Source organism: Dryobates pubescens, chromosome 2 (assembly GCF_014839835.1).
Source record: "Dryobates pubescens isolate bDryPub1 chromosome 2, bDryPub1.pri, whole genome shotgun sequence".
NCBI classification, from domain to species: Eukaryota; Metazoa; Chordata; class Aves; order Piciformes; family Picidae; genus Dryobates; species Dryobates pubescens.
This window is the reverse complement of record NC_071613.1, coordinates 57,484,818-57,507,143: the sequence shown is the minus strand read 5'-3', so window position 1 is coordinate 57,507,143 and position 22,326 is coordinate 57,484,818. Positions and strand designations below refer to the sequence as shown.

The 22,326-nt window shown below is 47.9% G+C and overlaps 1 protein-coding gene across 1 annotated transcript in view; it reads right to left on the bottom strand.

Moving 5' to 3' along the window:
- LRP1B (LDL receptor related protein 1B) overlaps positions 1-22,326 on the bottom strand; it is a 642,156-nt gene that overhangs the window by 18,061 nt on the left and 601,769 nt on the right. Inside the window, exons 85-88 of the mRNA XM_054173601.1 lie at positions 12,327-12,488; positions 6,359-6,533; positions 5,414-5,518; positions 3,339-3,452 (exon numbers count right to left, since the gene is read on the bottom strand). Coding sequence (XP_054029576.1) covers positions 3,339-3,452; positions 5,414-5,518; positions 6,359-6,533; positions 12,327-12,488 — 556 coding nt within the window. The remainder of the gene's footprint in view (positions 1-3,338; positions 3,453-5,413; positions 5,519-6,358; positions 6,534-12,326; positions 12,489-22,326) is intronic.

The following is a 22,326-nucleotide window of genomic DNA, read 5'->3' as shown; positions in this document are numbered from 1 at the left end:
TTGAGATCATCAGGTCCAACCACTAACCCTACTTTACCAAGTTCACCACTAAACCATATTGCTAAGCACCGTATCCAAACCACCTTTAAACATCTCCAGGGATGGTGACCCCAGCACCTCCCTGGGCAGCCTGTTCCAGGGCCTCAACCACTCTTGCAGGAAAGAATTTTCCCCAGTCTGTAGCCTAAACATCCCCTGGTGCAGCTTGAGGCCATTCCCTGTTGTTCTATCACTACGAGCCTGTGAGAAGAGCCCACCACCTACCTCTGTCTATGGTCCTTTCAGGCAGTGGTAGAGGGAGATAAAGTCTTCCCACAGCCTCCTCTTCCTCAAACTAAACAGCCCCAGCTCCCTCAGCTATTCTTCATCAGACTCATTCTCCAGGCACCTCACCAGCTCAGTTGCTCTTCTTTGCACCCACTCCAGCTCCTCAACTTCCTTCTTGCACTGAGGTGCCCAAAGCTGTCACATCACAAATGCCACCAACCCAGCCTGTTAGTGAGCAGCACTAAGGATATCCTTAAAGACCTCAGCGTGTGAGTACTAAAGAGAGTAACTGCATGAGGGAATGCTTTTTTAAAAGACACCCCCAGTGATAAGTTTTGCAGAAAGGGTCAGGACCTCTGATATAAAATTCTCTCACAACCTTTGTTATTGAGCAAGGACAATAAAGGCAGAGGGGGAAAATGCTCTTTGCATTGCTAAGAACAATGCTAAGAGGTAACAGACTTGACAGTGTAGGACCTTGTACCCAATGAGACACCACAGTACATCCTGCACCCTTTAGAGCCTGACTGAGCATTCACAGAATAACAAAATCACACAGTGTTTGGGGTTGGAAGGGACCTCCAGAGATCATCCAGTCCAACCCCGCACCCAGGGCAGGGCACAGGAACACATCCAGCGGGGGTTGGAAAGTCTCCAGAGCAGGAGACTCCACAACCTCTCTGGGCAGCCTGCTCCAGGGCTCAGCACCCTCACAGGGAAAATGTTTTCCCTCCTGTTCCCATGGCACCTCCCCTGCCCCAGCTTGCCCCCAGCGCCCCTTGTGCTGTCCTTGGACAGCCCTGAGCAGAGCCTGGCTCCAGCCCTGCACATCTGGATTCCCAGCACTGAGGGCAGCCCTCAGGCTCCTCTGCTCCCAGCCCCAGCTGCCTCAGCCTGTGCTCACAGGGAGATGTTGCACTGCCTGCAGCAGCTCTGTGGCTCTGTGCTGGACTCTCTCAAGCAGTTCCCTGTCCTTCCTGACCTGAGGGGCCCATTTCACTGCAACTGGAGACCCAGCTTCACCAAATGTTCCTTTTCCAGTAGCTCATACGCAGTCCTAGTGAAACCTTAACTCATTCTTAAGCTGGTTAGGTGAAGCACACAACTGTTTGTGGAACTGATACTGCATTCATTTCTAAAAAGAACTGGAGATAGGAAAACAAAATCCAAACACACCCTGCCAGCAGCAGTTGGTAAGAGGAGAGTCTGCTCTCCCAGGCTTCAAGCTCCTCTGTATAATTATGGGGTTAGTGTTGCCCTACAGAACAGAGAAATCTTATTCTCTCTTGTCTTCACTGAATGATAATAAAGGCTTGATTATGTGTAAGTTCTGCATTCCCAGCTGATCTGGCTATGAGAGAGAGAGGAGCTCTTGCTGAATGCCCATAAACCCAGCCCTTGCTACTTGTCCTAAGGATCACCCACCTGTGCATTGGAGTCTGGTTAGCCCTCAGCTGAGCATCCCTCAGTGATCAGACAGATGTCAAAGCATGGCCAGACGTGCGGCTTAGAGGGATAAACCATCGTCCCTAGCAATGGACAGAACACCTCTGAGACTCCTGCTCCCTGGCACAGTGGCTCTCATGAAGCACAGGAGTACTTCATTCCTTCCTCAGGTCTCCTACTTGTCAGTGTCAGCTTGATAAAACTATAAACAAGTTCCAGTGAAGAATTAAATTGGTGCCAAAACCCCAAAGATATTGGGAGCAACCAGAGATTGAACCGAGGGTGGCAAGGAGGACGGAGACTTCAGGAGTTACATTTCTTCATTAAAACAAACAAACAAACAAAAAGGACAAAGGAAGCCAAAGGAAACCATTCAGGAGACAGAGGCAATGTCATTTGCCAGACACAAGTGGAGGTGGCCATGCCAGCCCAGCAGCCATTCTGAAGAAACAAGAGGAGCACTGCTTCTATCTGCCCTCTGACCGCGAGGAAGTGAGCTCTGCGTGGCACACAGATACACACATGGTTTCCAGCAGCCACATCCCACACAGATGCTGATCACAAAGACCTTCTCCAAAGTCTAAGAAGTGGTGGTTAGATGACTGATCTCCTTTCCAAGGGATTTAGGAGTGCTCAAAGCAGGGAGCTCCATTGCTGGAGAGCACTGACAGAGCAATTGTGATCACGTTCCTTCAACAAGTGGCAGATTGCTCACCGTGCCTGGGCACTGCCATTGCTACCCACCAGCCAACCACAGCACAGCCCCACAGCAGTTTGTGTGCTCAGAAACCATGCACTGAGATGACATGGGATCCAAGCTGTTGGAGTTCCACACTTCACCCCAAGCCTAGGGCTTTGCCTTGTGATTCCAGTTCTGATTTTGCAGCACAGCTGTTGAGTAAAGCTCTGCTGCTCTCGCTGGGATTTCAGTTCTCTGGCTGTGTCTGCCTCACAGCATTTTCAGAGACTAAAGCTGCTTCCTTTCCTGATGAGGATTAAAATTGTGTCTTTAAGAAATAGACCTTAAATGCTTCAGAGAAATACAGCATTCAAATGTACCCAGTTTATACTTTCCCTCTTTGGTTTGCTTGTCAAGGGAGAAGTCAATGTTATGATGCAGCTCACACAGGTTTCTTTAACAGTCTCTGTTTCACAGCATTATTGCAATAAAGTTAGCAATGAGGTTTAGGAATACAAGTTCAGTTCCTGAAGTGGTCCCTAAATAGCTTTTCTGTTCCTTTCCCTGTATAGATAAGAAGCAGAAGCTCAGTTCTGGGCTGCAGAATGTGTGCGATGCCACTCTGCTGAACCTTATGCTGTGTAGGATTAGCTTGCTAAAATCTGTCCAAACAGGAACAATAAAAAGCCAAGTGGCAGCTTCAGCATTTTCAACTGACTCACTGAAAATAAAGCTCTTGATTTCTCCCTCTAACGACATGGACACTCCAGAAGTGTGTTTAAATATCCTCATCAGTGCCGCTCCCAGAGGGTAAGTGTGTGCCAGAGCAAGGAGCCCCCAGCCTGAGCCTGTGGGATGCATGTGAATGTGCATGAGTGGAGCCAATGAGCTGTGGCCTGAAATGATGTCACGGGATGTGCAGCATTAAGTGGAAGGTTAAACCTACTTGCATCTCGGTTCATTAAAGGCAGTTAAAGCGCAAAGTCCCTCATTCTGACAGTAGTAATCACAAGGGTTCACTTTCTGGTCACAGCGCTGACTTTTAAACCCCACAGAGCATCTGCAGAATTTCAGTAAAATAGACCTAGATAAATATTCTACCTGGTGCTGGACAGACTTTAAATGCATTATACAGAATGATGGCAGGACACACACAGCTCCACAGGCACGCACCCACAGACAACAGCCCCTGCACTCTGCTCCCGTGGGGGCTCCAAGCCGGCTGTGCCAAAGTCAAACAATCGATCCAGCACTTCTAAAGCAACAGGCCTCACTAAGGGATGGGTTCAGGAATCTGATGCTCTGCACACAGCCTTATTGGCAGATCTGCTACACATTGGCACTGATTGATCCAGAGGCCAATGGCCTTCAAGCTGTTCCTGACTGTTTTGCTAGCATTGCTAGCAGTGCCGGGGCGTGCTCGAGCATTCCTGCCTTCTACATCCATACACAAACTCAGCATGGAACCGGCTTCCCTTGAGATGCTGTGGTGCTCTCTGTGCATCTGGAAAAGAATGAGCCAATTTTTGTAAGGAAAAGGAAAGGAAGAATCACAGGCTTCCAAAACAACCAATTTAGGTAATTTAAGCAAATGAATCACCAGACTTAATCAGCACATTTGGGGCTTACGTACTACAGCTGTGAGGTTCCCCGTTTGCTGAGACTAGGCTTCTTCAGTCAGCAGCTAACAACATTTAAGAACATGTAACAAGTGAGAAGGGCTGGAGCAGAACAATCTTGAGAGAGAGCACTGTCAGGACTGCCATGCAGAACTGCATTCCACAGGCTCCGACCCCAAAGCTGCAGACATTTACTGTCAAATTCTTTCCAGCAGCCACAGCTTTGCCCCTTTGCACAGCCAGGGGTGCTCGAGCTCCCAGGGAGGATCAGTTCCTCTAACAGTGGCCAGACTCTAGCATTTCTCTGTGTGACTCCCTCCTGAGTCTGAACACAACAGGCACTCTTTTAATATCATCTGCCTCACACACATCAGCAGAATGAAGGGATGGCTGTGTTTGTATTGACAAAGCTGTAATGCCACATCCCTTTGGACAACAACCTCCTTCTATCACCTTGGAAATGAGACACTTGAGTCCAATTCACTGTTCAAACACCTCCTCTGTTCCCAGAGGATGCTCTGACCTCCAGGATGTTCTGAGGAGTGGAAGACTATTCCACAATGAAGGTTTTCAGCAGTGCAGAAAAGATCAAACTGTTTCTTAGGCAAAACAAAAAACCCCTAGGAGTGTGCCTAGGTAGCTCAGGAGAACTGAGAGCAGGGAAGAAGTTCCTTTCTTGCTACAGTGACTATTTCTGCATTGTGTACTTAGCAGCTGAAAAAAGGTCCACCATAGCTCTCAAGCAAGGTCTAGCATGTAGGCTTTTCTACCTCTTCAGACACTACTTCATCTAGACCACAGAATCACATTTCCTTTGGTGTCTGACCTTAACAAAAGCATCCTTGACCACGGTGCAGGAGGGAGTGCACAGTCCCTCCAGAAAACAGCCAAGCTCTTGTGGGCAGTGTGAAGGTCAGGGCAGCTGGGAGATAGACATGAGCATATCCTCAGACCCATAAAGGAAATCAGCACTGACATTATCCTTCCTGCTCTCTAGCCATCAGGAGGAGTGCACCACTCCCACCTCTGACCATCTTTAGAGAGGAAAAGACTTGGTCCACCTTCGAGAAGCAGGGGAGATCAAGCATCCTGTACCTCTGGATTCCACTCCTCAACAAGTGTGTAGACAGGCTTTGGATCTGGCCTGAAATTATTAGGAGCCTCAAAAGGAGTATCTTTTTATCCTCTGTGCATTCACAATCTACACCTTAGCTTTATCTTCCAATACACACAGTGCAGCAGGGCAGACTGAGGGTCAGGTCAGAGAAAAAGCTGGCAAGAAGCACTGCAACCAGCACATTTTACATCTTAGAGACCTCAGAAGTACAGACACATGCAGAATACCGTCCTCACATGTTGCCACACAGAGACTGCAGTGATGGGCACAGAGCAGGATACTCACAGACAGACAGGTGTGTTTGTCTCTGGGTCCAGCTGACAAGTGCCACCATTGTAGCAGTAGCCATCACACAGCTGGCAGGTGGAGGCAATCTTTCCATTAGTGCAACTGTCATGGTTAGAGAGGGACAAATTACAATGGGCACTGGAGGAAATCTGGTGAAGTCCCTTATAGTTATCTGTATGTAGTGAGGTCTCTCTTTCTGAGGGTGCTGGAAAACTGGAACAGGCTGCCCAGGGACATGGTGGAGGCCATGTGAGACATTCAAGGTGAAGCTTGATGAGGCTCTGAGCAACCTGATCTAGTGGAGGAAGTCCCTGCTGAATGCAGGGGCATTGGACTGGATGACCTTTAAAGGTCCCTTCCAACCCAAGGCTTTCTCCACCTGCATACTAAAATACCGAGCGTATGAGATGTGCAAGCCCCACTGATGGCAAGAATTCCAGGCTTCACCTTTGAGAAGCCAGCACAGGCAGTGAGCTCATTGCACAAACTGGTTTTAATCTTCCTTTCAGTGACAAGAGCCTCCAGTGACACAAGAGTCACTCAGCACTAGGTTCCACAGCACATGCAGTGACAACAGCCTCGAGTGACACAAAAGCCACTCAGCACTAGGTTCCAAGCACATGCCCTCATCAGCACACACTGTCTCTGGAACTGCCACAGGAATGAACAGACTTCAACAGTGTGTCAAAGCTCAACTGGCAGCCCCAGCAAACAGTCCAGTTTTCCAGAGGGAAGGCCCATTCGGTCTCCTGCTCCATTAGACACTGAGGGCACTCAGGGAAGAGTGCTCCAAAAGCTGGTTTGCAAAGGCAGGAGCCAGAGGGTGTTGCACGGGAAGGAGCCACACAGGAACTGTTGTGCTGGGAGCTGCTGAGAGCCTAGCCCAAGCTGGTGAGCTGCAAAGGCTAACTCAGTGGGGTTTGAAGGCACGGGCACACTTACTTGCACACAATGTCACTGCTGTCCTGGTTTATGATGCAGTGTCCCCCGTGGCACCTGGCACACCTGTCCACTTCGCACTTGGGCCCTTCGAAGCGCCCTGGGCACACACACTCCACGCTGCCGTCCTCGGAGATGGTGCAGGACTCGGAGTTCACGCAGTAATGGTGGCAGATGTCTGCAAGAGACACCACAGCTGATCACTGCTGCATGCTGGGGAGCACCACAGGGCAAAACCCACACCTTTGCTGCTCCTTGCAAGGTACAATAATTACACAACAAATCACAGAACCACGGAATTAACCAGGTTGGAAAAGATCATCCAGTCCAACCTCTCACCCAACACCATCCCATCAACTAAACCATGGCACCAAGTGCCTCATCCAGGCTCTTCCTAAACACCTCTACCTCCCTGGGCAGCACATTCCAACAGTCAATCTCTCAATGTCTTTGTGACATTCAGCCTGAACCTCCCCTGGCGCAGCTTGAGACGGTGTCCTCTTGTTCTGGTGCTGGGAGACCAACCCCCACCTGGCTACAACCTCCCTTCAGGGAGTTGGAGAGAGCAAGAAGGTCTCCCCTGAGCCTCCTCTTCTCCAGGCTAAGCAACCCCAGCTCCCTCAGCTGCTCCTCACAGGGCTTGTGACCTGGTGGCTCACTAGCAACTACAAGAATCAGCACCCCACAAACTGCTACAGGATATATCAGCAATGAAGGCTTGAGAAGGGAAATAGAAGGACAAACTCATCAGAGATTGAGTTATTTTCTTTCTCCTTCTAGATGTCACCCATTTATGGCATCATCCCACATAATATAGAGACTGCTGATGAGAAAAGCAGAGCAATGTTAATGTATTTAATGAGACACTGGCTGAGTAAAAATCCTTGGCTACATCCACATTACCATTACCAGCATTATGCTCAACTGAAATGGAAGCAGTGCTTTGAAATAATTAAGTTTTATTTTCATTTATCCACAGATTAAAATTTCATGAAGTTCTAATAATAATATATAAAAGCATAATCCATGAGTTCCACAAAAACTACACACATGCTTATCTTTATGGACTGGGCAGGACTCCATTACCTTATTTAGCTGCTGAAATGCAAACAGGATTCAGGTTTTTGAGTAGTGAATGCTTTAACCCTTTCAAAGTGCCAGCAGCTGTCCCATGTGTGCCATGTTCCTTTAAAAGCCCCAAGGAACCTGGCTGAAGCAGCCTCCAGAGCTGTGGTATGCTGGTATTGCAACATTTGGCACCGTTATTATTCCTGTGGCAGTGACAGGTTCCACTTGCTGCTTTTAGAAGCCATCATTTCAGCTCCTTCATGGAGACAAATAGTTAAAATCTCTGTTTCCCTCTTTCCCAGCTCTGTGTAGTGAACATGCTGCATTGAGCTTTAAGAGGTGCTCCTGTGATGCACAGATGAAGTAATCACCATAGAAGGAGTATCAATTCTGATGTTGGGAAGAAGTTCTTCCCCATGAGGCTGGTGAGACACTGGCACAGGTTGCCCAGGGAGGTGGTGGAAGCCTCATCCATGAAGGTTTTGAAGGCCAGGCTGGAGGTGGCTGTGAGCAACCTGCTGTAGTGTGAGGTGTCCCTGGCCATGGCAGGGGGCTTGGAACTGGATGATCCTTGAGGTCCCTTCTAACCCTGACAATTCTATGATTCTATGAACCATGCATCTGTACTACCTTAGTCCCTTGGTCCCTTCTGACCAAAAAAAAGGATAAAACAAAATTAAAGCCCTTTTGAAGCTGAGGATGTGGTTAAGAGTGAGTCAGCTGAAGCCACAGGTAGGGTAGAACCAATTTGTTCTATGACTTGCCAAACTGCTCAAAGCTTCAGCCAACCTGGCCTTGAATGCTCACAGGGATGTGGCCTCCACACCTTCTCTGGGCAACCTGCCCCAGTGTCTCCCTATCCTCACACTAAGGAATTTCTTCTGTCTAATCTGAATCTGCCCCCCTTCAGCTTTCAGCCATTGCTCTTCATCCTGTCACTAGACTCTAGGATAAAAAGTCCCTCCCCATCTTTCTTAAAGGTCCCCTTTAAGTACTGGGAGGCTGCTATAAGGACTCCCCTGAGCCTTCTCTTCTCCAAGTGAACAATCCCAACTCTCTCAGCCTGTCCAGAGAGAGAGGGTGATGAACCATGCTATCATTCCATGAAATGTTGATCTCAGCCCTCAGTCAGGAAGTGCAAGCTCTCCAGCTGCTCTTTGACTGAAGGCACATTGCAAGCAGCAGATTGGAGCCTACACAAACTGATGTCTTCTACTGAGTGCATTCAGGATGGATGATTGTGAGGGTGTTTCTTAAAGTGGGAAACACAAACGAGAGTTTGTGCCTGTCTCTGCATAAGCACTCTGAGAGGTTCCACCTCAACACCAGGAGACACTGCTTTATGGTGAGGAAGCAAAGGAGCAGGCTGCCCAGAGAGGTTGTGGAGTCTCCTTCTCTGGAGACTTTCAAGACCCACCTGGATGTGTTCCTGTGTGCCCTGCCCTGGGGGACGCTGCACGGGCAGGGGGGTTGGGCTGGAAGACCTCTGGAGGTCCCTTCCAAGCCCTACCTACCATGCTGTGATTTAGAGCTACCGTTTGCCGTTCCCCAGTTCACGGCACGGAATGGTAACCCGCAGCAGGGGTCTGGTTTTTGAACACAAGCCAGCAGGTTAACAGATGATATGGAGACACACTTATGAAAAGAGCACTGCCAGGGGGAAGGGTTTCCAGCTACAGCAGGACAAAAACAAAGACAGAGAAACAACCCCCAAAACCTACCAACAGGAATTTCCTGCTCTAAACCAGCTCCTGGGGTCCAGTACTGATTGCAGTCACAAACACCTGCAGTCCTCTGCTGTGCCTAAAATCCCTTTGCTGCCTTTGGACTGAAATGGCCCCAAAACCAATCATTGTTTTGCCCTTTTTTGGTTTTTGTTTTTCTCTGCTAAAGAAAGGAACTTCAGTTCCAGGGCAAGCAGCAGCTTGGGACATCTCTGCATCCACTCTGAGTGATTGCAACTGCAAGAACGGTTCCTGTTTTTCAGGCAGTTTGGGCCTTAAATGACACAAGAAATGAACTTTGACGAGGCTGTGTGGCTGACTGCAGGAATTCCAGCGAGGGCCTTAGGCTCCAGATTCATCTGTATGGAGTAGCATGCACCATGTTAGCAGAACTCTATGCAAATTCATTCCGCTGCATTTATTTCAGCAGCGCCAGCGCCTTGACACGGAGCACACGTCTGGGTTATTAGCCCTTATGCGAACTAATCACAGGAGAAACTCTGCGCTGGGTAATTGGAGACGATAAGTATGGGGGAAAGAAGGGCTTTGCAATCTGCCAGTACTGCCTGGCAATTCTTCTCCCCGCCATAAAAACCCACTAATAATATTTTCAGCTTGGGAGCAGGAGTGAAATACCTGTGCACATTCATGGAGCCTCCTCTGCATATGAACTAGTTTCAATCACATCTCAGAAAGACTCTGCAAGAGACCTCTTAGAGGCATCCAAGCCTTGGAGTACTGCTGGAGTGAGATATTCCAACATGCACACAGTGTCAGGGTGATTAATAAAGGTAACAGCCAGAGAAGCCAGTTCCTATGCAGCTTACTAACTGCAAGCCTGTACAATTGCACTGAACTGGTATTGGCCAGAAAGAAAAAGAAAGGAGGAGGGGGAGGGGACAAATGAAAAGGCAAATCTGTAAAAGATTGCAAGACTCTCTTTTTTCCTAAATATGCTAAAGTTTAAATAAACAAAAGCTCAATTGTACTTTGAATATTATAATGTGTTCAGGTCTCTGTATCAGGGCAACAAAGCTGGGGAGGGGTCTGGAGCACAGCCCTGTGAGGAGAGGCTGAGGGAGCTGGGGTTGCTTAGCCTGGAGAAGAGGAGGCTCAGGGGAGACCTTCTTGCTCTCTACAACTCCCTGCAGGGAGGTTGTAGCCAGGTGGGGGTTGATCTCTTCTCCCAGGCAACCAGCACCAGAACAAGAGGACACAGTCTCAAGCTGTGCCAGGGGAGGTTCAGGCTGGATGTTAGGAAGAAATTCTTCCCAGCAAGAGAGATTGGCCATCAGGATGTGCTGCCCAGGGAGGTGGAGTCACCATCAGTGGAGGTGTTTAGGAAGAGACTGGATGGGGTGCTTGGTGCCATGCTTTAGTTGATCAGATGGTGTTGGGTGATAGGTTGGACTCAATGATCTCTGAGGTCTTTTCCAACCTAGTCTGGTCTATTCCATTCCACTCCATTCCATTCCATTCTCCCCAAGTGTCAGCAGACAAGGCAAATCTGATCCTAAGCACTGTTTGAAGGGTACCCCTACACTTACACTGAAATTGACTCTTTCCCCCCCAGCCCCCTTTCTTGTTGTGGTGTTTGTGTGTCTGTTTGCAGAAGCATTCAACTAGAAACAATTTGTTTGGTTTTGGGAAAGCCTCAAGTAAATATTTTTTTCTTACTCTGTGCATGATTTATGCACTGTGCTGTTTCCAAATCCCCAGTGCTGTTTGCAGATAGTTATTTGTGGCTCCGTGCAGCTCGCTTAACACCGAGTGGGAGAGAATCACAATTACTGCTGGTTTGCCATTCAAAGGTTTCCATTTGTTTCCCAGCCTCCCAACTGGAAATGCCTTCAGTTTCCTGCGGTACAAATGCCACTGCAGACACACGCTCATCCTTCCCTTGCTTGACAGACCTTGCACTAAAATTAAATACTTGTTGTATCTTGCAGATAATTCCAAACCAGACTTTTACAAAAGCTGATTTCCCTTCCACTCCATTTAAATTTAGCCTCCTTCAGCAAATTCACTGAATGGATGATGCACAAAACACGACGGCTGTCTCCTCTAAAAAGCGCTCTGACAGCCTTCTCTCCCAGCCTGACACAGTCAAAGCAAAGCAGGGGGAAATAAAGGGCATTTTAGAAAAGAACAGACATTCCAATCTCAGGAAAACAATCAGGTTTAGGTTAGGGCTGCTCCTGAGGCATGATGTGGAAGAGACAGGGGGAAGATAAAGTGTGATTTTGAAATGAGTGACCCAAAGGAGGAATGGAAGATTATGGTCAAGTGTCTGAGGGCCTGAAAACAGCTAACAGTGACTCACGCGAAGGGAAAACACAGAGAGGAAAGAAGATAAATGTGGTAGGAACAGAAGGCCTGTTGGTTGATAATCTTCTTTCCCTCCTAAACTGTAAAAGAAATCAAATATTACAGAATGTTCCAGAAAGGGAGAGAAGCTTCCCCAAAGACACGGAAGCCTTCGGAGAACAGCGTCCCAGAGGGGTGGGAATCGTGAGCCAGAGGAATGAAAAGCTAGGGAGACCTTCAGATCCAGAGCATAGAATCTAAGTCCTGAGAATTCAACATGAGTAATGCCTAGAATCCCTGATTTTCAACACCAGGAGGAGGCAGAAACCAAACTCGAGGTGATCTGAGACTGAACAGGGTGAAGGAAAGCAGAGGCATGAAACTCAAAGGCGTTGTCAGTATCCTCCTTACCGGGGCTAGAAACACACCCCAAAGCCAAAGCAGCAGCTGGAGGTGTGTTGGTCTGCAGTGACAAGGGACAGCAGAGAAATTCTTTAACATCAATTCACTGTGCTCAGGCATTCCACCAGCAGAAGCTGGAGGAGTAGTAACACAATGATCTGATTTCTCCTCACAAAGGCAGCTGTCCTGCATGGCCTCACTGCACAAATTCACCCATCAAAAGAAGAAACAAATCCTTCCTAAAGAAGCTCTTTCTTAGACAGGTAGTGCAGAACTACTTTCAAAGCTCACTTGAGCACATCAGCTGAGTTTCCCACAGCAGCAGGAATCTTTCTGGAGCTAAGTTTACAAATGCATGATAGGATAAAACCAACCAACAAAGCAAAGCCACCCAACTCTAACTGCTGAACTGCCGTTCTGGAGAGCTCCTGTTACAAATCCAGAGCTACCAGGTGGTGGAGGTTACTTACAGAACTGGCACCTGTCCCCTGTGTACTCAGGCAGGCAGCTGCAGAGGGGCTGGTTGCCGGCGGTGACGCTGCAGGAGCCTCCGTGCTGGCAGAAGCGGTGGCAGACGGTCTGGTTGCAGTTGGGCCCCGTGAAGCCCAGCGCACAGTTGCAGGTAGGTCTCCCTGTTCCCAACAAAGAAAGTTGCTTTGTGAGAGGAGTAAAAGAACATCAAAACAATGATCAGCACTTTAAAGATAGGCATATCAGAGAAGCATAGAATAGAATCCCAGAATGGCTCAGGCTGGAAGGGAGCTCAGAGCTCATCTGCTCCAACCTCCCCACCATGCCCAGGGACACCTCTCAACTACACTCAGCTGCTCAAGGCCTCATCCAGCCTGGCCTGCAACACCCCCAGGCAGGAGGCAGCCACAGCCTCCCTGGGCAGCCTGGGCCAGAGTCTCAGCACCCTCCTGCTGAACAACTTCTTCCTCAGCTCCACTCTAACCCTGCTCTGCCTCAGCTTCAAACCATTCCCCCTTGGCCTGTCTCTGGACACCCTCAGCAAAAGTCTCTCTGCAGCCTTCCTGCAGGATCCCTTCAGGTCCTGGCAGGCAGCTCTGAGGTCTCCCCAGAGCCAACTCTTCTTCAGGCTGAACAACCCCACAGTAGCAGGCTTTAACACATCAGCCCAACTAGATTGCTCTAATCATGGACCAAAGGTGCCTTTGCAAACGTTGCTTGGAGTCACTGTAGATATGAGCAAACCATCCCTGCATCTCTGCATTTAACACTGGTGCATGTGTGGTCCTTGGCTCTTTACCTGGGACTTATTTTAAAAGATGGCCTTAAGTAAGGATTTAAGACATGACTAAGTTCTTCAGATCATCCTGCCAGGCTGGGTCCCTCCAGCTGCAGAAGACAAACACTGGTACAACCAGCACCGATGCCTCCTCAGAATGACCTCCACTACTCTCCCACCCACAAACCTTTCCATATAATGACATCAAGACAGAGATATTTACCAAGGCACCAACAGCCAGCTTCAAACTGCAGTTTTTGCCAACCCCCAGGTATCTGTGTGTGCCTCATCCTACCACTCACATTATCATACAGTAAAAGTTGCTGCCTTGCATGGGCCCAGAGATGCCTGCAAGGTCAGTATTCAGTGCCTGGAAAGCAGTGAACCCTGGGGGATGAACATCAGCACAAAACAAACTCCTACTCCACAGCCTCTTCTCACAGGGTTTTAAACCAGAGCCTAACCCCTGCTGTGTTTCCCTTCTACGATTCTTCACTATTTTAATTTCCCCAATTTCTTTCCTTATCTAACCCTCATGTCTGAAGGATTTATAGCTCTGTTACAATTTGACTGCTTTATTAAACTCTTCCACCTTTCTCTGACTTTTTTATTAAGGCTTATCTCCTTTAAAACAAACTTCTAGATCCCATAAATGCTTTTCCATCTCCCGATTTTTCAGTTTCTATCTCATTTGCAATCTTCTTCTCAATTAAATGACCTGATGTGTCCAACACACCATCATCCCCTTTCTCATTTCCTAATAATCCAGCCACTTTCTTGCTTATCTCTTACAGAACAGGGTTTCTTCCTTTGTTTTCGTTCATCTTCTAGGGTTTTCTTTAAGGAAACAGACCAAGTTTAACACTTCTCTTCCTCCTGGTTCCCCAGTAAGGGAAGAGGCTAACCAGGACCTGAGGACACTTCTGAAATAAAGGGATAGACAGGATGGTCCTCATTTGAATGATGAAGAACCCAAGCTGCTGGCAGCTACATTCAAGAGCTTAACTGCAGCATGAGGGACAGCTGACAGGCAAAGGCTCATCCCTTTGAGGGAAGCCACAGAAATGATGCTCTGCTGAAGGAAGGATCGTGCAGGGGCTGGCAGCAGTCAAACAGCAAAGAGGTGTCAGGCAGAACAGGAAAGCCTTGTATGGGGACTGCAGAAAACCCAAATGGTAACACAAGTGATTTACAGAAATGGTAAAAGCCTGATAACAGAGATGGGAGCACCAAACATCTCTGCTCTTCAGTGGGGGCACATCAGAGCAAATCTGGGCAAGGCAGGCAGCTAACTGGCTGCTGCAAAAGTAATGCACGTTTCCTTGGTAGCTGCTCTTTGCCAGGGACAGGATGGGCTACGTGCTTCCCAAGTGCTGAGGTCAATCAGATCAGCAAGAGAACTACATCAGGCACCCTGTGTGTGAGGCAGAAACCCTTTGGGCTGGCACCAGAGGCTTGAACAGGAAAAGCAGCCTATCAGATTTACTTGTTGGCAGCCCTATCAATATCCTGATAGGATCATGGACTCTGAGAGAGATCAGAGACAGGCAGGGAATCCCTTAATGACGAGAGACCCCGGCTACCCCTGTGTTTACACTGGCAAAACATCACACAACACCACCAGGCAGAAACAACCTTCTTACATACGGGCATTCCTACTTCATGGAGGGGTGAGCACAGGGGAGAAGCTATGCTTGACTTGAGCCTGACTTGGTTTAAAACGTACAGAAGAGCCCAAATCCTAAGTAGTCTAATGAAATAACATTCCAGGCTTAGTTTTCCATAGCAATTCTCTCTCATTTTCATCCTGGAGATCCTTACCACTGCCTGAATCCCTGGTGCATTGTGGCTAGGTCCCTTCCTTGCTACCCTTTGCCTCATTCAGTGTTTCCTCAGTTTAATGTCACGTCTGCTGTAGGTATCCACAACTGCCTTCACAGCTGCCTCCTGACAGCTTTTACCACAGATGAAACACGTGCACCTCCTCCTACCTTTATTTTGGTTTCTTCTCCCCTTAGCTTGATGTGTCATTAATGTAGATTAAATTAAACATGCCACAAGCCCCACAATTCCATTTCTTTTGTTTTAATACTTTGTGCCATTTATTTAATATCATCTTCACTGAAGAACTTTTCACTGCAATTGAAGCACTCTGGTTTTTTGCCATGCAGAATGATTTGTTAATTCTTTTCCTTCACTTCCTTCCTGCTCTTCTCACATGAAACCCTCCACACAATTCTTTTCTTTTCTCTAGTTACTATTCTCAGCTATGCTAATTCACAGTGTTTTGCAAATCATCCTAAAGGCCATCAGATCAGTTAGTCTCTTCCTCTAATGAGTACAGCAGGAACAAACCCATTGACCTAAAAATAGCTCCAACTAGTTCAATATGCATCAGCCTGGTTATTCATATCTGTCCCCTGTGATTCAGGCATTCAATCAAAGATGCTGAACTGGGATGGTAGCAGAGAGTCTTTTTGTTTTGCCCTGTGCATTGGAATGTCTGCCCCCAAGCCAGGGGCTTCACATCATCTGTCATCTCAATCAGACTTTCTGTCAGAAGGGGTAAAACAGAATCGTGAGAGAGTGTAGATCTGGAGGTCTGAGAGCAGTTTTTATTATTAATGCTCCCCTATTTGTTAAAGTGATGGCCCACTGATATTTGCCTGTTTGTGGAGAGGATTATTCTATTCTTTCCTAATGCAGGGTGATAAATATGCCCAAGTGCTGACAGCTCTATGAAAATTTAACGTGCCAGAGCCCAAACCCCGGCTTTGCCACTCAATTTAACCTGACTTTTACTACTGTTAATAGTTCACTGCCTATTTATACACAGACTGCTGGCACCTAAACCACTACTAATAATGACATTGGCATCTATCTTATTCTCATAAATTATTTCTGATACCAGAGGGTTCCAAGAACAGTTTATTAAACCATGGCAAACAATGCCCTAAGGCTTGGTATCGCAACCCCAGAACGGGGATTGATGTCTGCGAGGGAAATAACCCCATTAACCAAGATGTCACATATGTCACCAGCAGCCACTGCAGGGTAGCCTCACACACAGACAACTTCAGCACTCAGACTGGTCAGGCACAGAAATAGAAGTGTGCCTTAGCTCCTGCCCCTCACCACCACAGCAATGTTAACACGTGACAGGACACAAGAAATAGCCACAAAGAAAGCGGTCTGGGGAGTGCTAAACTTCTGAAATGGCAGCTAACCAGCTTTGGGTGCACTTCATGCAGAGGTGAGCAAAAAGCCTTGTCTGAGAGAAAACACAACCAATTTGTGTTTTGAGCTGTTTTGTGGCTGCCTCCTGCCTGGGGGTGCTGCAGGCCAGGCTGGATGAGGCCTTGAGCAGCTGAGTGTAGCTGAGAGGTGTCCCTGGGCATGGTGGGGAGGTTGGAGGAGATGAGCTCTGAGCTCCCTTCCAGCCTGAGCCATTCTGGGATTCCATGATTCAGTGCAATCCTTAACTGGATTTACTGTCTGAGAAGTCTGCCTTGTTTTCTTCTGCCTCTAACAGATGAGCATCCAAGCTTCCATCTGTCCTCCTGTTTCCTCTCTCCCCTAACATCATCACCTCAGACTTCCTGTTTCAATTACCTGTGCTGAAAAATGTTGTCAGAGTGTCCAGGAGGGCAAGGTGGCAGCACACTGTCAGCATCTCATCTGTAAATGCTCCAATTTCCAAGCCACAGCAGTAACACCTAGAGAGCAAGCAGCAGCCCCTCCTCTCCCATGCTTCACACGGAACCTGCTGGCACTCTCCTCTCTACTACCTTTGAGCTTCTTCTTACACACTGTGTGTTTCTGTGGGTGGGAATCAATTCATGCATTCCCCTGCACTGATGAGAGCATTCTGTATTTACAGCAATTCTGAATAACAAGTCTGAAGACATGAGCTGCAGAGAATTCATTTTAAAAGTGCCTGGTAAGACACAGTAAAAACAAAGAAAATGAAAAGAAATAATGACAATTCTCTTAGGAAGGAAGTGCCTGAAAGCAGCTACCTTGTGAAGACTCTGTGTAGCCTCTCTTCAGAAGAAAACAAAACAAAGTAAACCAAAACAAAGTAAACCAAAACAAAGTAAACCAAAACAAAGTAAAAGTAAAATACTAAAATAAAACACAATTAAAATAAAATTAAAAAAAAAAAAGAGATAAAAATATGAATTAAATTAAATCCAAATTCAATAAATTAAAAGTAAATAAATTAAACCAAACCAACCTAAAGTTACACATTTTGGTCTTAATTGCAGAGCTGACAAACCCAGAAAATTCTCCCCTGTTTTTTCCCAGTGTTCTGCACAGAGTTTCTGCAATAAAAGCAGAGTGCTTGACGGTGAGCCTAGCACACAGGAAGTCCCTTTTGGCAGTAGGACAGGAAAAGATAGCTGAAGTTTGTGACATGAAGATGAAATTCACTTTGCTTCCCTCTTACGAAGAAGGTGATAACAGCATCACAGTTCTACAGTGTTCAGTTAGGTTTGGATTTTGGAGGCTGCAGTTACTCCTACTTTAATTTGATGTAGATCATTTCATTTGCAAAAGGAAATTTTGATTTATATATATATATCTCTCACTACTATCACTACTAGAGAAAGCAAGGTGGCACTGCACCAGCCTGCTGCATTACCATGTCTGGAGTACTTACAGCAGCAGCCTGGGAGAAGCACATGTATACACACATAATATCACAGCATCACCAACGTTGGAAGAGACCTCGAGGATCATCGAGTCCAACCTGTCTCCACAGACCTCATGACTAGACCATGGCACCAAGTCCCACATCCAATCTCCTCTTGAACACCTCCAGGGATGGTGACTCCACCACCTCCCTGGGCAGCACATTCCAATGACCAATGACTCTCTAGGTGAAGAACTTTCTCCTCACCTCGAGTCTAAACCTCCCCTGGCACAGCTTGAGACTGTGTCCTCTTGTTCTGGTGCTGGTTGCCTGGGAGAAGAGACCAACCCCCTCCTGTCTACAACCACCTTTCAGGTAGTTGTAGAGGGCAATGAGGTCACCCCTGAGCCTCCTCTTCTCCAGGCTAAACAACCCCAGCTCCCTCAGCCTCTCCTCACAGGGCTGTGCTCAAGGCCTCTCCCCAGCCCTGTTGCCCTTCTCTGGACACCTTCAAGTCTCTCAATGTCCTTCTTAAACTGAGGGGCCCAGAACTGGACACAGGACTCAAGGTGTGGCCTAACCAATGCAGAGTACAGGGGCACAATGACCTCCCTGCTCCTGCTGGCCACACTGTTCCTGATGCAGGCCAGATATGTGTATATATATATGAAACTCATAGCAAATAGCTTTTTAACCACCTTCCAAAATAGGTAACACATATTTGGTTGCACTGAAGCAATCCAGGTGATGTACCTGGGGAACGGAATCGTCTCTCTCCAGCTGCTATTTACGTGCTGTTGGTAAGGAACAGGACACCCAGGAGATGAACTCTGATCGATGCCATTGCCTAAGCAGCAGAGCAGGCTTAGGTGTTTGGGAGGACCACAGAGGGGATTTTGAACTTGGGGGGAAACTTTCTGAAAGTTGAAGAACGAGAGAATCCAGAAGAACTCTGGTGCCAAGACACAGATGACTTATGCTGGAGTGCAAAGGATGATCATTTCCATACCAGCGGTGGGTGGGTTTGGGTTTCCTGGAGCAGTATGTAGATTGAATCTGCACACCTCGCTTCCTATCGCTACGAGAGAAAGCAAGGTGGCACTGCACCAGCCTGCTGCATTACCTTGTCAGGAGTGCTTCTAGCAGCAGCCTGGGAGAAGCACAAGAATTCAGTTCTGGGAGACTGATGCCCATAACGAGCTTGCCTGAACCCGCAGCAGGGGAGAGCAGCTCTATTACTGGTCATAATTAGCAGGTGAGCTGAAGGGGCTCAGGCTCACAGACAGACACTCTGTGTGCTGGGAAAGGAAGGAGAATGGAACAAGCTCAAAACACCACAGGGGAGTCGCAAAGGCTGCTCTTATCAAGGCTGGTTGTGGTTGTGTCCAGCTCTGGAGCCCTCAGCACAGGAAGGACATGAACTTGATGGAGCAGAGGAGGGCCACAAAGATGACCAGGGGATTGCAGCAGCCCTGCTATGGGGACAGGCTGAGGGAGCTGGAGGTGTTCAGCCTGGAGAAGAGAATGCACCAGGGAGACCTAAGAACAGCCTGCCAGTACCTGAAGGGGCTACAAGAAGGCTGCAGAGGGACTGTTCCCAAAGGCCTGCAGGGACAGGACAAGGAGCAGTGGTTTGAAATGAGAGCAGAGCAGATTGAGATTGGATGTGAGGAACAAGTTCTGCAGCAGGAGGCTGCTGGAACACTGCAACAGGTTGCCCAGGGAGGTGGTTGAGGCTCCATCCCTGGAGATATGCCAGGTCTGGCTGGGCAAGGCTGTGAGCAACTTGATCCAGTGGATGATGCCCCTGCTGAGGGGGGTTGACTGGATGGCCTTTGGAGGTCCCTTCAAACCCAACCCTTTCTATGATTCTGTTGGGACCCTTAGATCAGCTACAGGCCAGACCAGACTGCTTTGACTCCTCACCCCTTCCCACAGTGCTCGTCCTGGTGACAGGCTGATGCAGCATCACCCTTAAGACTACTGAGACTGATGCGACAGTGATCAGATCCTCCACAGCCAGTCTTTTCAGCATGCACCCCCACATCCCAAACCAACTTGTTCAGCTTACAAAACAGAACACACAACAACATTTTCTTTATGTGTAACTATTTCCTGAGCCTATTAAATCAATTTGAATTTAGTGAAAGACAACAGCAAGAAACTGATCATGTTTTGCCTCTTGTTGACACAAACCCCACAACACTGCACAGTCAGACACAGCCTGTGCAGTCAGCACAGCACAAATATTTATCTGGTTTCTGTTAGCTGCAGCCAATGTGCCCAAGACATTTGGCAATTGCAGCTCCAACATCCTTGCTCTGAAGTGCAAGGAGAAAGGCAGTGCATTTTTAAGGCAACAGCCAACGTTTCCAAATTCCCATTCGTTTGGCCTACTAGAAAGTGTTCCTTATTATACCCCAACTTTTAATTACACATCTCAGATGTGTACTTTTAATTAACTGATGACATTTTCTTTCCTCTACTATTGTAGCTCCATACAACTGTCATAAACTTATAAATTTTAATTAAAGCTGCCCCAGTCTCCAGCTATATAATGTTCACACAGGAATTTGCCAAAAGGCTTAGCAGTAAGTAAACCAACAGTGAATAATCCCTGAATTGCCAGTGGGATTTGTTCAACAAATTAACATTTGTGTGCAGATAATGAGGTTCCACAACTTAACACATTCAGCAAAGATTTAGCACAGTCATGTTTTAAAAATTGAGTAATACTCTGCAATTTACTTAATTAGATATCACATCACTGTTGTAAGCTGGGGGGGGAGGGGAGAAGGAGAACAGGATTTGCACACTCACTGGGACACACACGTTCACCAGGACAGGGTTTCATATGCTGCATCATGCAGGGCACCCCTCCAGAGCAACCCAGCCTGGGGGATGGGGACATTAGAGCAGCCCTGCAGGGAAGGACTTGGGGGTGCTGGTGGAGGAGAAGCTGGACATGAGCCAGCAACGGGCACAGGCAGCACAGAAGGCCAGGGGCAGCCTGGGCTACATCCAAAGCAAAGTTGAGAGCTGAGCCCCCTTTGTCACAGAGACTATGACATCTAATTCTGCATTACAGGGATACACAGAATACATAGAATAAACCAGGTTGGAAGAGACCTTCAAGATCATGGCGTCCAACCCATCAACCAATCCAACACCACCCAAACAACTAACCCACGGCACCAAGCACCCCGTCAAGTCTTCTCCTGAACACCTCCAGTGATGGCAACTCCACCACCTCCCCAGGCAGCCCATTCCAATGGGCAATCACTCTCTCTGTATAGAACTTCTTCCTAACATCCAGCCTGAACCTCCCCTGGCACAGCCTGAGACTGTGTCCTCTTGTTCTGGTACTGGCCGCCTGGGAGAAGAGACCAACATCCGTCTGTCTACAACCTCCCTTCAGGTAGTTGTAGAGAGTAATAAGGTCACCCCTGAGTCTCCTCTTCTCCAGGCTAAGCAACCCCAGCTCCCTCAGCCTCTCCTCGTAGGGCTTAAATCAAAGGATCAAAGGGCTGGAGAACCTCTGCTATGGGGACAGGCTGAGAGAGTTGGGGCTGTTCAGCCTGGAGAAGAGAAGGCTCCAGGGAGACCTTAGAGCTGCATTTCAACATCTGAAGGGGACCTACAGGCAGGCTGGGGAGGGACTGTGCAGAAGGGGCTGTGGGTATAGGACAAGGGGCAATGGATTGGAGCAGGGCAGAGTTAGGTTGGACATCAGGAGGGTGGGGTAGGGAGACACTGGAACAGGCTGCCCAGGGAGGTGGTTGAGGCTCCATCCCTGGACACATTCAAGATCAGACTGGATGTGGCCCTGGGCAGCCTGATCTAGTTGGAGATGTCCCTGCTGAGTGCAGGGGGTTGGACAAGATGACTCTTGAAGGTCCCTTCCAGCCCAATGCAATTTGTGAATCACTTTATTGGTAGCAGAACATGACAAAAGGTTTGTTTTCAGGACCTCTCTTCCTTGTTTTTTGAGCTAGAAGCCAACAGTATGGAAATTTCCTGCCTCCAAGGGAAGGCCCCTAGCAGCAGGGACTCAGCAGAGGCTCATCTCCTTGTGGGGCTAAATTTGCTGGCAGTCCCTAAGCTTTGAAAGCGTGTGGGTGCAGAATGGCACTCAGAGCACTGCACCAGAGCTGGCTGAGGTGGGGAAGAGATGAGCACTGATAGGGGCAATCAGAGCTTCTGAGAAAGAGAGTCAAGCAAGCTGGAATGATCATGAGTCACTTCTATTTTGCAGACAGGATTTGGATTGGCACTCTCACAGGTGCATGGCTTCTGCAGCTTCAGAGGAAAATGTGCAGCACCTTCAGTCAAAATATTATTCTTTTTTTTAAGGAGAAAATTGGGAAACTCTCTGCAGCTCAGTTGTGTCAGTTTGATCAGCCAGGTGTGTAAGGATTCCAAGCTGTAACTGCTGCTCTTTGAGAGACTGCTGTACGGGAGGTGCTGTGCACAGACAGGAGAAGAAATTAGGATGACCTTGAACTGAATTTACTTTCACAGAGTAATTTTATACTTTCCAGAAAGAGGAAAGAATTCTCTATGCAAAAATATCAAATGCAAGTTA